The 16,387-nt window shown below is 38.1% G+C and overlaps 2 protein-coding genes across 5 annotated transcripts in view; one reads left to right on the top strand and one right to left on the bottom strand.

The window, feature by feature from the left end:
• Tusp (WD40 superfamily protein Tusp) overlaps positions 1-16,387 on the top strand; it is an 86,005-nt gene that overhangs the window by 54,916 nt on the left and 14,702 nt on the right. For all 4 annotated transcript variants that reach the window (XM_011142543.3, XM_019841837.2, XM_025305880.1 and 1 more), the window contains one exon: positions 380-2,087. In XM_011142543.3, coding sequence (XP_011140845.1) covers positions 380-2,087 — 1,708 coding nt within the window. The remainder of the gene's footprint in view (positions 1-379; positions 2,088-16,387) is intronic.
• The window catches only part of LOC105184020 (mitoferrin-2), an 82,779-nt gene that overhangs the window by 9,126 nt on the left and 57,266 nt on the right, over positions 1-16,387 (bottom strand). The gene's annotated exons all lie outside the window — the stretch shown is intronic.

A 16,387-nucleotide genomic window follows, 5' to 3' on the forward strand; every position in this document is an offset into this window, starting at 1 on the left:
TTTCTTTGTTTGCTATTTCTTCGACAGCAAAAAATTCCTATTTGCTCCGACCCGTACCTGACAGCGTCAAATGGTCGGACGTTAAATCGCTTATAACTTTGTTTTTCGAATTTCGAAAGTATACTTACATATTCTTAAGATGTTGTGCTATAAAAATATGTAAAAAAGTTTTTTTCGATTTTCTGAAAGTTTTGGACTATAAGATCCCCTTAAACTAGTTATTTTAAAGCAAGCATTTTTAATTATTCTTACAACATTTTAGATTGAATAATATTTGTTTTATCATATACTACGAACAATGAAGTGTTTGCTTCGTCGTTTATGACGGAATTGAGTCATTTATAAGATAAATATTAATGATGACTCAATTTTCTCCTAGGACCGGATCCCACATTTAACCCCAATTTGTTCTCCGAGGATGAAGAGGAATCGTATCAAGATTTTCAAGCTAGTTCACGGACTACTATGGAAACGCAGCCACCACCAATCGCACCGATGACTTCTCGCAACACCCGACTCAACTCAAATCGACCCAAGTCTCAAATTTCTAATCAGTTCCTAACATCAGAGACCTTATCCTCGTCGTTAGCAAGAGTCGAAAGCTACGAAAACGAGTATTCATATGTAGATATGCAGGACATGAGTAATCTATATGAAAATATTAGAAATGCTCCTACAAACACTTATCGTACACCGCCGAGGCATAATCCGCCGCGGTGTTGCGATGTGCCAGCTTTGCAATCGCCGAAGAACGCGGTGGCGCCTACACAGACACTAATAGCAACTTCAAATGCTAATGCCGACTTCGTCAACAGTATCCAAAGAATGAAAAACGTTCTCGCAGATCAGCAGGTGGGTGTAACTGTGAAAAAAGAGTTGGAGAATAACAAGTTCCATCAATTTTCGCAAGACGACAAACCGAACCTGACGTGTTGTTCAGCGAACATTATTTCTATGTCAATGCACAACGGTCAAACTTTGAACGCGGAAGCATCGAGCAGCCGAAATATTTCTCAGGCCTCAATCTTGAAGACTTTAGAAAACACCGTTGAGTGCACCTCAACACAAACTGTGTATCTGAATGGTTTAAGTAATACCGCGTGTGAAAATAATGTCAACTCGATCACTGCACCGCATATTAGCACCATTCAAGCCGCGACATCACATAACACTAATAGTTTTGTATATACTAAAAATAATCAAAATATCGGAACGAATATGACGAGCGCTGATATAACGCCTTCGAATAGTTCTTCTCACACACAACTAGGACAAGGAACGATTTTGCTGAATAAAAGCGGCATGCACGCTATTGCCGGTATGGTTTCACCGGCGTGTTCCTATCAGTTTCCAGAAAATATCGATCAGTGTTTCGGGTCCTCATGTTCGCAGTGTTTTTCGAAATATGGAGGTAAGGATCTCAAATGCCATGTGTGCTATGGAAAGACAAATTCCGATTATGCGAACGTCGGGACGCCTTCTACTGGTAAACTGGATGAGATGCATTTCATCGACGATGAAACTCGTGGCGATACGGAAACTTTGGAGCAATTACGTAGCGTACATAGGACTTCTACAGTAATCAGTATCAGTCCGATGTGCTCAAGCGATTCAATAGTTAGAAGCTGCAGCGTCGGATACTTAGACTTGGTAGACGCTCAATTGGTTCCATGTGACGTAGCTCTAAGAATGCTCCGGCGAGACGCGCCGGACAAGAGGCTAGTTTTGGTGTCGCGGAAAACGAAACGAAGAAAAAAAAGTAAACCCCAGCACTCTGATGTAAATCAACAGAATTTGAAACCGCCCAGACTCCGCAATTGTGGCAAGTCTAAGAGTCTTGATTCTAGTGATATTTTTCCGAGTAACGAACATATAATTTCTTCATCGCAATTGCCAGAACACATTGAGGAAGCAATAAGTCCGGCGAATTGCGAAGTTGCTGAAGACAAGTACATTGAATCTGTATTACCGTCAATAGATGTAATACGCGAAGTTATACCTAAACACGAGGAAATTGAGAAAAACGTTGTCGGAGCTGTTGTAAGAGAAAAATCGAGCCAATTAGAAGCTGCTGTATCTCCTGCTAAGTGAGTAATTAAAAACATTCAGATATTTTATGTACATACACATACCAGAGGAGATTGGGAGAAAATAATTTTTTTACAGTAATTCTTAGCTACTATACCGCACTCCTTCACTCACTATCATTTACTTTGAAAATTAACTCGTTATTCAAAAAGTTATTCAAAAAGTTATTCAAAAAGTAAGGAGTTGTTACTGTTTCCATTACTTTTGATATTATTAATTTCTGTTACTTTTTTCTAATAAGGAAACCATCGAAAACCGTAAAAATTGTCCTTTATCGATTTTTATGGGCTTTACATATGTTATAGAAGATTAAAAAATACTAAACCTATATTTTTTCAACGTTTAGGAGTGGAAATTTTTCGAAAGAAACAATCTTTTCCATTTTTTGCAAATATTTCCCAAACTATGAAATATATGAAAACATATTTCATAATAAAGTTGTACAGTAATTTGTACTTTTTGAAACAGTCTGCTCAAATTTAATTAATGCAAAATTTTTAATAGCTCCTCCTCCCTTCATTATCATTTTTTAAAATTTTTAAATTTTTAAATTTTTGTAAGGACAAAAATTGAAAAATATTGAATACTAAATTTATCCATGTATAACACTAGAAAGTGGTCAGGATTAAATTTTTAATTACGACGATTAAAAACGACATGATAATATCGTATTATAGGCACCGCATTGTACGATATCATTAGGTTATTTCTCTTTACTTGTGCTATGCTTCATAATAGTTTGTGGATATTTTTCATATTACAAGATGAAAACTAATTAATTCTAATGATATGATATGCAACGTATTATATAAAATAAAAACGTGATCGCAGATAAAGAACCTTGGAGACTCCTTATAGAAAATTACTTTTGGCTAAATCTTTTGTAGATTTACTATATGATAGCTCTTGATGTGTAGATCAAATGTCAATAGGCCGGAAGTCCAGTAATAAATAGTTTTCGAGCTACAGTGACTTAACGTTGAGACTTTCTTGTACCAAAATACATACAACATGCAGCATAATGAGAGAACACACACATACACATACAGGGTGCGGCAAAAGTACCGGACCGGTGAAATATCTCGAAAACAAGACATTTTAGAACAAAATGTTTCATACAAAAGTTATAGGATTTAAAAAAATGCATCAAACGCTGCTATTTATGTGACGTTGAACATAAGCTTGGAGAGACTCTCAAGTTTAGGTTGAATTTTTTAAATAGAATTTTCCCAATTTTTCATCGTATATTCTTGTAGCTTATCTGAAGAGCTTCTCAAAACATTATAAGAAAATTATTTTTCGTTAAGTACAGGGTGCGGCGTCAAAATCCGGACAAATTAAACATTTTTTTGAAACATAATTTTATTGCAAAAATGGAGAAGTTTATAATTATTTTTTTACTAAATTGTTTGTTAGGTCATAAAGAACACATTTACTCAATATAATCCCCTTCTGCTTGAATGACCGCCTCCATTCTCGGTCTGAAGCGTTTGCAGGCCCGTTTTAATGAGTCACGGTCCATATCGGCCAATGCCGCTTCAATAGCGGCTCTCAATGATGCGACGTTTGGATGTTTGGACTTGTTAGTGACCCTTTCAACAACGCTCCATACATAGAAGTCCAAAGGATTTAAATCTAGGCTGTTGGGAGGCCAAAATTCTTTGGACCAAAACATGTCGACGTTGTCCGATAACCAATTTTGCACCAAATGACTTGTGTGCACGGGCGCACCGTCCTACTGGAAAACATGCGGCTTTCCAGACGATACAGTTTCCATTCACGGCTTCATCACATTTATCAGAACATACAAATAAACTTCTTTTGTGACATTTTCCCCTTTGTTAAAGAAATGCGGTGGCATGACATCACTCTCACTGGACATAACACCTAGCACGTGAACATTCGCCGGAAATTTCGTTCTGGAAACAATGGGGACATCTTCAGGATCATGGGCGAGCCAGCGATCATTCCTTCGATTAATTTTCGCATCGGCAGTAAAAATTTTTTCGTCAGAAAAAAACCTGAGGCATCCGGCAGCATTGTTTCATAAAGGACACAAAAGCAGGTTACAGCGCTCAATTCGCTTTGTCCTGGCAGCTTCGGAAAACATCTGTCTCACTTTAATTGTATAAGACTTGTAGCGAAGGTCCTCCTCGACGATTCGATGCTTAGTTTTTTCACTCACACTGACAACCGACGACAATTTTCGAATCGACTACCCTGGATCCTCAAAAATCAGCTCCTGAGTTCGTTGAATGATTTCGGGCGTCCTGACAACGCGCTCCTTCGAATGAGTTTTCCTTGCCGGTGTTGCAAAACCTTCGTTGGACTTCTCCGACTTGTTATACTTCGTGACATCATACACAGTCGATCTTGGGTACCCGAAGAATCGAATGATTTCTGTCGCTGAACGCCCAGCGCGAACACTTTCGATAATCGCGGCTCTTCGATTATACTCCGCACTTGGTTTCAACATTGTGACTGTTTCGAGATTATGAATGTTTAGTACATGCGTCAAGCTATTTGGACGCCAATCGTGACCTCTCGAAGTGGTATAGAACGGCGGGAAATTCAAATTTAATTTTGTCCGGATTTTGGCGCCGCACCCTGTATTTCTTGAGACATGAGTTGATGGAGTTCAAGTACCGCTGGCATTAGTATGACATTATCCAAGGTGTATCGCATGGAAGTAGCTTGGTACGTATCCATGTGCGCGTACGTGTGTGCGTGTATATGTGTGTGTATCCGTGTGTGCGCGCGCGGGTGCATGTTTTTGGTAATAATTATATTAGATGTTCAAATTGTCAATTATCAACAAATAAATGCATTCTTTTTCAGACAACGTAGCCATTATTTTATTCTTAAAAAAATTCTACGAAAGCTTAAAAGAAATGAAGCCCATAATCGTAAAGCGTATTCTCACCAACAGCGTGTTGCTTGAGCACAAGCACGCACGCATGCGCACATAGATACATACCAAGCTACCTCCATGCGACACACTTTGGATAATGCCATACTAATGCTGGCGGTACTTGAACTCCTCTATCAACTTATGTCTCGAAAAATATTTAACGAAAAATAATTTTCTTATAATGTTTTGAAAAGCTCTTGAGATAAGCTACAAGAATATATGATAAAAAATTGGGCATTCTATTTAAAAAATTCAACCTAAACTTGAGAGCCCCTCCAAGCTTATGCTCAACGTCATATAAATGTCGGCGTATGATGCACTTTTTAAAACCCTACAACTTTTGTATGAAACATTTTGTTCTAAAATGTCTTGTTTTCGAGATATTTCACTAATCCCGTACTTTTGTCGCACCCTATATACAGGGTGTTTAGTTTTAATCGTCCCAGGCAAATATGTCGAAAAATATGGAACATACAGGAAAACATTTTAAACAAAAGTTGTTTGGTCCGAAAGGGGACATAAGATGGCGTCATTAGCTTGACCTTAAGTGGATGTGCCAAGGTCATATGGAGTTACACTTTATTTTTTAACAGAATTCCCTATCTTTCATTGGATATTCTTATAGCCTACTTCGAGAGCTTTCCAAAACACTACAATGAAGCCTTTTTTTAACCAGTACTTTGAGTTAAGAAAGTGTTTGAAAGGTGTACCGGCCAGTGAAGGCAAGACCCCGGGGAGGGAATGCAGGCGTAGTTCCCTTGACTCCCCCCACCACGGTCCGAGCGGTAGGTACCCCGCAGGGGTTTTAGTCAATAAAAGTCCGACATAACCTCCGCCCTCCCCAAGGAGCGGGGGTATCCATGAGAATTTCCCCTGCGTGACCAAAAAAAGAAAAAGTGAAGGCAAGACTCAAGATTGATCGGACCAGTGAAGGCGAGATTCTAATCCGACCAGTGAAAGCAAAATTCTGATCCGGCTAGTGAAGGCAAGACTTATTGACTCTGTAGGATCACATTAAAGTCACATTGAATGTATACATATTTTTTATCTATAGCAAATACTTACTATGGTGGTACCATGGTGGTACCAAATGGTGGTAAATGTACCACCATTTGTCCATCTGTTGGATATATAATGGCAACCGTTTTTCGAATGTATCGACTGTTTTTCTAAGAACGTTGGCTAGTATGCTTTGCGACGCGATTTCCGCTCGCCGTCGGCAAACTGCCGTCGGTCTACGCGTCTCGGCCGTTCACACTCGCACCAAAAATGGTTGGGCGCCAGGTGCAGCGGGCTGCACTGATCACCAACACGAAACGGAACACCACCAAAGGGCCGAGACACGCGAATTCGACGGGACCGGTAGCTCCTCGGTATTTTAAGTCGGTAGACGGGAGGGTTCGATCGGGAATCCGGGACGCAGTCGGGAAAACACAAGAATAGTAATGCGCGTTTTGATTATCTCACTTTTTATTCTTTCGGGAATCGGAACGGTCCGACCCCTCGATACGGTAAACTCCGCTGTGTGCCCTCGCGAATTCGAGCCTGGCTCTACGCCGACAAATGAGTCGAGACACGGGACGCACGAAATAATAAATCAGGTGGACGGTTTTACAAATTCGGGAACCTCCCGGCGGCGTGGTCCTTCGACCTACTTCCTCTGCTAGCTCCTCCGCGGTTCAGCTACCAACGGCAACCCTTCGTGAGCGCGGCACAAACGTCGGTCTCGATAGCGGTACACCGATAATAATTTCTCCAGTGATATTCGATAGATTCTTAGTCTTCGACAGCGAACTGGCTTGCCAAGAGGTAAGAGAGCGAGAAAACGGGAGTTTTCTCTTTTATTCTCTCCTAAGAAAAAGTGTCGCTTCTTTCCTCATTGTTGTGTCTCGCGACACGTCTCTCCCCGTTCCTCGTTGCCTCTCCCCATCCGGGAATCCTTCTGCGGATCCTTGTTGTTGATCCACGGAACGGGGCTCCGTCTCTCTCTTGCGTGTTCTCTCTCTCCCTCGCGCTCCGTAGGCCCGTTCGCCGAGGCTGGCTTTGTCTCGCCGGCGATCACGCTGCTAGCACGGGAGCGACGATAGCTTTGCGCGATATTCCTACGGGCCTGTGGACAACGGAAACGGCAGCGAGAATCCTTTAAGGCGATACGGGAATCGGTAATATAGAAGGTGGAGCATTCACCTGAGGTGGCGGTCCGGTCGATGAGTGACGTCCTCTTCTTTCCTCTGGTCCCTCCGGTCTTGATGGGCGGCACAGGAGGTCCAGGGGCACAGAGCTCGGGGACGCGGGACCGTTCCACCTGCGCGCTCCTATCCCTAATACTAATTAATACAGGGGGGCAATGCGGCTTCCCTCCCCCCGCAATTTGTGCGCTCTACTCTTCTACCCCCCCTCCCCCGCAATTCTCGCGTAAAGACCGAGGGTTCGCATTGTGACGGGCGCCTTCCCGGCTGCCACGTCACAGCTTCTATACGCCTATCTAATACGGTCTTTTAGATCTTCAGCTGTGGTAAGTGCAGTCTGGTAAACAGTATTTTTTATATTTCATCATAATATTTCATTACCAATGATAGTAGGATTATTCTGTAAGGATAAATAAATATTTTAATTTTGATTTGCCGGAGGGTGTAATCCCATCTTATTTTGTATAGACCGTTCCTGTAGCAGAGCATCTTATGTGCGATCGGTAGCTCGGCTGCCGCGCTTCCAGAGATAGTGGGAGAAGCGCAGGCATTGCCTTTGAAATCGGCTCGCTGTGCTCACTTCATTCCCAGCACTGTTGTAGACTGCTACCACAATACACTTTCATTAGGTTCCCTTAGTAGGTTCATTAAGTAATTCAGTTAATTGTTTTTAGTTAAAATCGATTCGAGTTGGGTCTTATTGCGACGATTTGTTCGATACCTTTGGTTCTTAAAGTAAATTTATTTTATTCCCTTTCGTTAATTTTGTTATTATCAGCATGGCAGATTACACACCTTCAGAAATTGTTGATATGATTAGTATTTATTATACCGCTGATAATAATGCTAAAGAAGCAGCTCGTCGGTATCGAGATAGGTATCCAGATAGATGACATCCCGACCATAAAGCAATTTTGCGTTTAATAGCTAGAGCGCGTGCGGGACAGATGAAACATTGTAAAAAAAACTATTAAATAACGATGATGCTATTATCGTAACTACATTAGCAATAGTAATAATGAATCCGCACATTAGTCAACATTCAATCAAATTAGTCGTGAATTAAATGTGAGTCCTGCGACTGTAAATAAAATTTGACGTGAGAATTACATTCATCCTTATCACATTTCATTTAATCAGGATTTCTTTCTAATGATAAAGTTCTTCTGATGCATTCTGCAGATGGGCTGTAGTTCAAATTCAGCTTGATCCCACATTTTTTTCTCGTGTTATGTTTAGCGACGATGCTGCATTTGGGAGCAATGGCATACTGAATCGGCATAATAGCCATTATTATTCTGATATCAATCCCTACTAGGTTCGTCATGTAGACAATCAGCATCGGTAGAAGGTGATAGTTTGGTGTGGTATTTTAGATAGTCATATTATTGGACCCCACTTTTTTGATAACAATGTTACAGGGGAATTATATTCACATATGCTACGAGATGTGTTGCCAAGTATGTTACAGTTTGTTGATGAAAATACAGTCCAGCGTATGTGGTTGCAACAGGACAGTGCACCACCACACTACGTACACCCTGTAAGGGACTTTTTAAATTTAACTTATCTGCGCCGTTGAATTGGACGAGGTGGTCATGCAACATAACCACCCAGATCACCAGATCTAACATCACCAGATATTTTCTTATGGGGCTATTTAAAAAATACTGTTTACCAGACCGCACAGCTGAAGACCTAAAGGACCGCATTAGACAAGCGTGTAGAAGTATACCAGCCAACGTTCTCAGAAAAACAGTCGATGCATTTGCAAAACGGTTGAAATTATGTATCCAACAGAATGGTGGTATATTTGAGCATTTGTTGTAGATAAAATATATGTGTACATTCAATGTGACTTCGATATGATCCTACAGAGTCAATCAGTCTTGCCTTTACTGGCTGGCTCAGAGTCTTACTTTCACTGGCCGGATCAATCTTGGATCTTGCCTTCACTAGCCGGTGCACTTTATGTAATGCTAATGCTGGCGGAATTGTAAAAAAAGTTAAGAAAAGACTTCATTATAGTGTTTTGGAAAGCCCTCGAGGTAGGCTACAAGAATATGTAATGAAAGATAAGGGATTCTATTTAAGGAAACAAATTTAACTCCATGTGACTTTGGCACCTTCACTCAGGGTCAAACCAATGATACCATCTTATGTCCGCCTTCGAATCAAACAACTTTTGTTTGAAACGTTTTTTCGTATCTTTCATATTTTTCGACATATTTGCTTGGGGCGATTAAAACTAAACATCCTATATATACAGGGTGTATAAAAAGTACTGGGACGGTGAAATATCACAAAAAATAAGCATTCTAGAAAAAAATATTTCAAATAAAAATTGTAGGGTTTCGAAAGATCTATTTACTGATATTATGAGTTTGACCTTGGGTGGCGTTGCCAAGGTCAGAATAAGGTCACGTTGAGTTTTTTTAATAGGATTCCCTATTTTTTATTGCATATTCTTATCTTGCATATCTTAAGCTATCTATTGCATCTTGCATATCTTAAGCTATCTATTGCATCTTGCATATCTTAAGCTATCTATTGCATATCTTAAGCTCTTCTTCAGACCTTTTCAAAGCACTATAATTTTTCTACTTTGAATAAGCCGTTTTCAAGTTATTAAGCTTTTTATGATAAGATATCCAGTCAGCGGCTGGAGCAATTTCGTAACTTGTATTTCAGACACATGTAATATTAACGTAATACTAATGTACTAAATTTATAACAGCACTAAAATTCACCTTCGAATTATTTCAAATCAATTGTAATGTATTTAATTTGAAGTAGAACACAATACTTGTATATGATACGCGTTGTTTCATACGGAAAAGGTAAATGATTTTTCTTACTGATTTTTCTTTCTTTAATTGAATTATCGATTTTGTTATCTAATTAATGCAAATTTTTATTTATTGGATAAATCTTTTTGTTTCCTAACTTATTCTTTTTAGACTTACTTTTTATTAGACTTTACTTTTTCTTTTAGAGATTAACATTATTCTCAAACGCTTTTTTAAGAATCTTGCCTTGGCTAGCTGAATACTTATTTGATCTTGTCTTGGTTGGCTGGCTGGACATCTTATCATAAAAAGCTCGTTAACTTCAAAACGGCTTAGTCAAAATAGAAAGAATTATAATGCTTTGAAAAGGTTTGAAGAAGGACTATAAGAATATGCAATAAAAAATAGAGAGTCTCATTTAAAAATTTCAAGGTGACCTTGTCCTGATCTTGGCGACGTCACCCAAGGTTAAACTCATAATGTCAGTAAATAGATTTTTTGAAACCCTACAATTTTTGTTTGAAACATTTTTTTTATAATGCTTGGTTTTTATGATATTTCACCATCCTGTTACTTTTTATGTACCCTGTATATAGAATCCCATTTAAAAAAATGCACTTCGATAATTCTTCAACAAAGCATTTTCAGCAAAAATGTTTCAGACAAAAGTGGTATAATTTTAAAGGACACATAAAACGACTATACTATTTTGTTTGCAAATGACACTACTTTCAAGATATTTACTGATTATTACTTTTCTTAAATGGAAATCCCAATTATTTATTACATTCTCTTTTTCTACCAATTAATTTAAACAACTTTTGTCTGAAACATTTTTTTATTTGCCTAATATTTTTTGAAATATTTAAGGTAAACTTGATCACTTTTTCAATATTTAACTCACGATATCTCGCTAATTATATGTATGTCGAAACAAAAAGTGGTACTAGACTTTCCTGTTCTATTTAATCTTAAGAATATATTGTTATAATATATTGTTATAATAGTGCTCTGACTTTTGTTAACTTATTGACTTCTGGAAATTTCAAAATGATCAAAATAATAAAAATGAGGGCGCTATTGTAACAATATATTCTTGAGATCAAGTAAAGCGTAAAAGTCTAGTACCACTTTTTCTCCCGACAAATAGTTAGCGAGATATCGTGAGTTAAATATTGAAAAGTTATCAAGTTTTCCTTAAATATCTCAAAATAAAATAAAAAATATTATGCAAATAAAAAAATGTTTCAGACAAAAGTTGTTTAAATTAATTGGTAGAGAAAGGTGGTATAATAAAAAATTTGGGTTTCCATTTAAGAAAAGTAATGATTAGTGAATATCTCGAAGGTGGTGTCATTTGTAAACAAAATAGTATAATCGTTTTATGTGCCCTTTAAAATTATATCACTTTTGTCCGAAATATTTTTGCTGAAAATGCTTCGTTGAAGAATTATCGAGATGCATTTTTTTAAATGGGACATTCTGTATACACTTTGGGTAATGCTAATGTCGGCGGTACTATAACTTTCATGCGTCATAACTCGGAAAGAGCTTAATAAAAAATGACTTCATTATAGTGGTTTGGAAAGCTCTCGAGATAAGCTACAAGAATTTCCAATAAAAAATAGGGGGTTCCATTTAAAAAAACAAAGTTGACCTTCATATGACTTTAGCAACGCCACCTATGGTCAAACTGATATGATTACTAAACAGATCTTTTTAAGCCCTATAACTTTTGTATCTAACATTTTTTCGTATCTTTCATATTTTTCAAAATATTTTAGCGTTCCCGGACTTTTGAGGATCCTGTATATATATACAGGGTCCCACGGGAAGGTGCTGAAACTAAAAGATTGGTTCTCCCCTCCATGACTTCAGAAAGAGTCTTACTATTAACGGTTGTCCATCTGAGGATCTGCAGTTTTATTCTGGCTGTGGTAGAAGCAAATCCGTGGATGTCAAAATGAATAATCTGACAACGGAAGAAAAGATCTATCTTATCGAGTGCGAAGAAAAGTGTATAGCAGTGCTTATAGAGGGTTTCGTATTAAATACGGAACATATAAAGTTAAGAGCAAAAACATATTGAAAAGGTTGAAATTCATTATTTATTTAAACTTATGCATTACATCACTCCGTTTTTGGCAATAAATCTGCATTAAAATAATTTTTTGTGTTATTTTTAACAGAATTATTGATAATTTTATGCAGTATGGAACTCTCCAAGACCGTAGACATGATATGCCAGATCCTGCCAGAATTTAGTAGTAGCTATTAAAAAGGTTATCAGCAACATTAAAGACATGTTAAAAAAAGTTTACATAAGTTTTCGTAAAAGAATTGAGTTTTATATAAATTCAGATAGTGCATACTTCGAAAATATTTATCATTAGCTTACTTGATTATTAACATTATTTTCATCAATAAAATAAACTAATATATAAATATTTTGTTAAATTTCATTTATACCTATTAAAAACTGCAGGCTTTCCTCTTTCCAACGCAATTTTTGTTTTTACAATAACTACATATATTTAAAAATGATAGCTAATTAGTTTCAGCAACTTCCCATGGAACACCATGTATATACATACTATATGTACTCGTGTGCATACGTGTACGTGCATGCGCGTGTGTGATATATGTGTGATATATGTGTGGGTACGCGCGTGTAGATAGATGTATATGTATGTACATAGATATGTGCATATATTCTTATAAACATGAAACACTTTGTAACTATAGTAAGAATTCTGTAGATATAATGTAAGTATAATTCTGTAGATCTAACTCTTTATTGTTACCCATATATTTTATGTACACGTTTGTCTTTGCGCGAAATAATAATCGGCTAATGCCGACGGTTAATAACAATAAATGTAACGTTTATATTCATTATTGTTACCCAAGCAATATATAATTGTATTACTGATACAATTACTGACGAAAAAAGACGTAATTAGATTAATATTGGAAAAAGGTAACTAATATCAATAACGAATTACAAATAAAAGAACGTTTGATGTAACAATATTATTTGCACATGAGCGATTGTAGCCTGAACTGGATTGTAGGGTACTCTATATAACAATATAGTATATAACATAATGTATAAGAATAAGTATATAATAATGTATAACAATTCGAAAGAGAACTATACTTACCCGTAACAAAAAACATGCTACTAAATTTTAGCACAGTTTTCTAACATCTTATTACAATAGCGATAATTCAGCCGAAAATTATCATATTGGGATGAAACAAAGCTTAAATTAAAGCTTGGATATTTCTTGTCAACAACTAAAAACTTAAAAGTAAAGAGCAACTGCAAAAGCACTTGTTTTTTCGCCCGTTTGGTGGACCTCACGGATTGAATCGAATTGTAATCTAAATGATAGCTTATGATGACATTGGGTTGGCAAATAAGTTTGTTCGGTTTTTTAGAGTAGAATAAAACACAATTTTTTGATACACAAGATAAATTTTAATCAATTATATATTGGCCATCTTTATCGATGACCTCTAGCCATCTTTCCACCAGCTTCATTATGCCGCGTTCGTAAAACGTCTGGGACTTATCGGCAAAAAACCAATCCAGGTGGTTTTTAACGGCCTCTTCATCCTTGAAGATTTTCCCGTTCATAGAGTCCTGCAGCGATCGGAATAAATGATAATCGGAAGGGGCAAGATCCGATGAATACGGAAGATGAGGCAAAACATCCCAGCCAAGCTGAAGCAATTTGTTTCAATTCAGCATTGTTTGGTCAATGACGTATGAGGTCTGGCATTGTCGTGGTGGAAGATGACACCCTTGCGATTTGCCAATTCTGGACGTTTTGTGCAGATTGCTTGGTTCAATTTCGTCAATTGCGAACAGTATACAGTTGAATCAATCGTTTTGCCTGACGGTAACAGTTCGTAATAGATGACACCCTTGAAATCCCATCATACGGAGAGCATTATTTTCTTCGGATGCAATCCCGTCTTCGAGATTGTTCACGGTGGTTCGCTCCTGTACCCCCATGATCTTTTACGCGTTATATTATCGTAGACGACCCATTTTTCGTCACCCGTCACCATTCGTTTAAAAAATGGATCGTTTTCTTGGCGTTTCCGTAGCGAATCGCTACGGTGGATATGCGTGTGGTTAAATTAGCCTCGGTTAATTAATGCGGCACCCAAATATTAAGCCGAGAAACGTATCCCAGCTGGCGCAAATGCTTTTCTACGCTTGGGATATATTCAATGTCGTAACAATCTCTCGTACCGATTGGAATGAATTTACTTCGATTATAGCCTTAATGTCACTTGAATTAATCTCGGTCGGGCGACCGGAACGGGGCGCATCATTGATGTCGAAATCTCCAGAACAGAAATTGGCATACCATTTTTGGCATACGCGTTCTGTTAAGGCATCATCTCACACGGCATATCTTTTTATAAGCTTCCGCAACTCGTTTGCCTTTTTTAAAATAATAGTCCAAAATGTGACGATAATGCACGTTATTTATTTCCATGTTCACAGCTACGCAGCACCCACAATACTGATGTTAGCCAAACCTAACACAGCACAACATAAACAGTGAAACATAACCTTCCAAATGTGTATTCGATTTGCACGATAGCATTGAGAAAAAAAAGTTAATCCGCGTGAAGCTTACACTGAAACAAAAACTGAACGAACTTATTTGCCAATCCAATATATTAATCTAGGAAAAATTTTAAGTTGAGTATAGGAATGGTTTCGGAGATATGAAGAATCAAAGGCGGCCCGCCAGGGGCCGCCCGCGAACGCGAACAGCCGGGCCACCAAACGTTCGCGCTGTTGCCAAGGTGCAGCGTTGCTCGGCAAAAAGTTGCTATCGAGAAACCTTTAGTTCTCAAGTCTTACATGAAGTCTCGATTTCGTAGCAGAATATGTCATCACATTTTTGTTCTCCTGGATAAGGCAAAAACTGGTAGCGACTCGACTCGCGAGTACATGTAAAAGTGGTGCACGGATTGTTGGTTGCTGCAATCATATTATGAACATTGTATAGTTCCTATGTTACATAGGTGCATAGGCTAGGTGCACAATATGAGGGAATTCATATACTGAATCTGGATATATGTAATATATCCATTTCCATACCTAAGAAAGCAAGGTCAGATACATAAATGTTTCCTATGTCGGGATTTTTCTCAAATGTTAATTTGTGTTAATTAAGAAAAATAATATTGGGTATGGGAATAAGTTTCCGCCCTTTTTAGAAAGATATCGCTAGTGGTACTAATTTCGTGTTTGATGAAACGGCTATACTTGTGTTTTGAAGATATATTTGTGAGCTTTGAATCGCAGTAGTAGACATTCGTTTGAAGTGTAAACATCATTTTTTTTGCGTCGAAAATGGCAACATTTACCCCAACGAAGCAGCATTTGCAGGAAGTGTTACTCTATTATTATATTCTGAAGAAAAGTGCTGCTGAAACGCATCGAATGTCTGTTAATATTTACGGCGATCATGGTCCGTCGAGTACCACGTGTAAAGAGTGGTTTCGACGTTTTCGAAGTGTAATTATGACGTGGCGACCGAGAACGCGAAGGGGCACCTAAAAAGTTCGAAGATGTACAACTGCAAGATTTACTCGGAGAAGATCCGAGTCGAACGCTCGAAGATTTTTCAAACGAGTTAAATGTTGATAGATCTACCGTCGGAAAATGTTTATATGCTTTGGCGATGGTCTAAAAATCAGGAAATTAAGTGCCACATCAATTGAAGGAGAGAGACATTGAAAGACGAGCTGGTGACGTGCGAGAATCGTGCTGCTTCAAAAACAAAAAAGGAAGGGTTTTCTGCATCGAATTGTCACTGGAGATGAAAAATGGATCTACTACGACAACCCCAAACGATTGAAATCATGGATGATGCCAGGTGAACCAAGTCCATCAACTCCAAAACGGAATATCCACGGTTCGAAAGTTATGTTATGCATCTGGTAGGATCAGAAGGGCGTTATTTATTGTGAGCTTCTAAAACCGTCCGAAACCATCACTGGGGATCGTTACCGACTGCAGTTAATACGTTTGAACCGAGCTTTGAAAGAGAAACGACCAGAATGGGATAATAAGCACAACAAGCTAATTCTGCTACACGCTACACGACAACACTAGGCTCCATGTTGCAAAACCGGTCCAAAAATACTTGGAAGGATTGAATTGGGAAATCTTGCCCCACCCGCCGTATTCACCAGATATTGCTCTTTCGGATTTCCACTTATTATTCGGTCCATGCAGTCAGCCCTTCCTGGAGAACGGTTTACTTCTCATAAAGGTATCGAAAAATGGCTTAATGAATGGATCGAGTCAAAAGAACTTGATTTTTTTTTCGAGGAATCCGTTTACTACCTGAAAGATGGGAGAAAGTAGTCGC

Source organism: Harpegnathos saltator, unplaced genomic scaffold (genome assembly GCF_003227715.2).
Source record: "Harpegnathos saltator strain DR-91 unplaced genomic scaffold, Hsal_v8.6 scaffold720, whole genome shotgun sequence".
In the NCBI taxonomy this organism is placed as follows: Eukaryota; Metazoa; Arthropoda; class Insecta; order Hymenoptera; family Formicidae; genus Harpegnathos; species Harpegnathos saltator.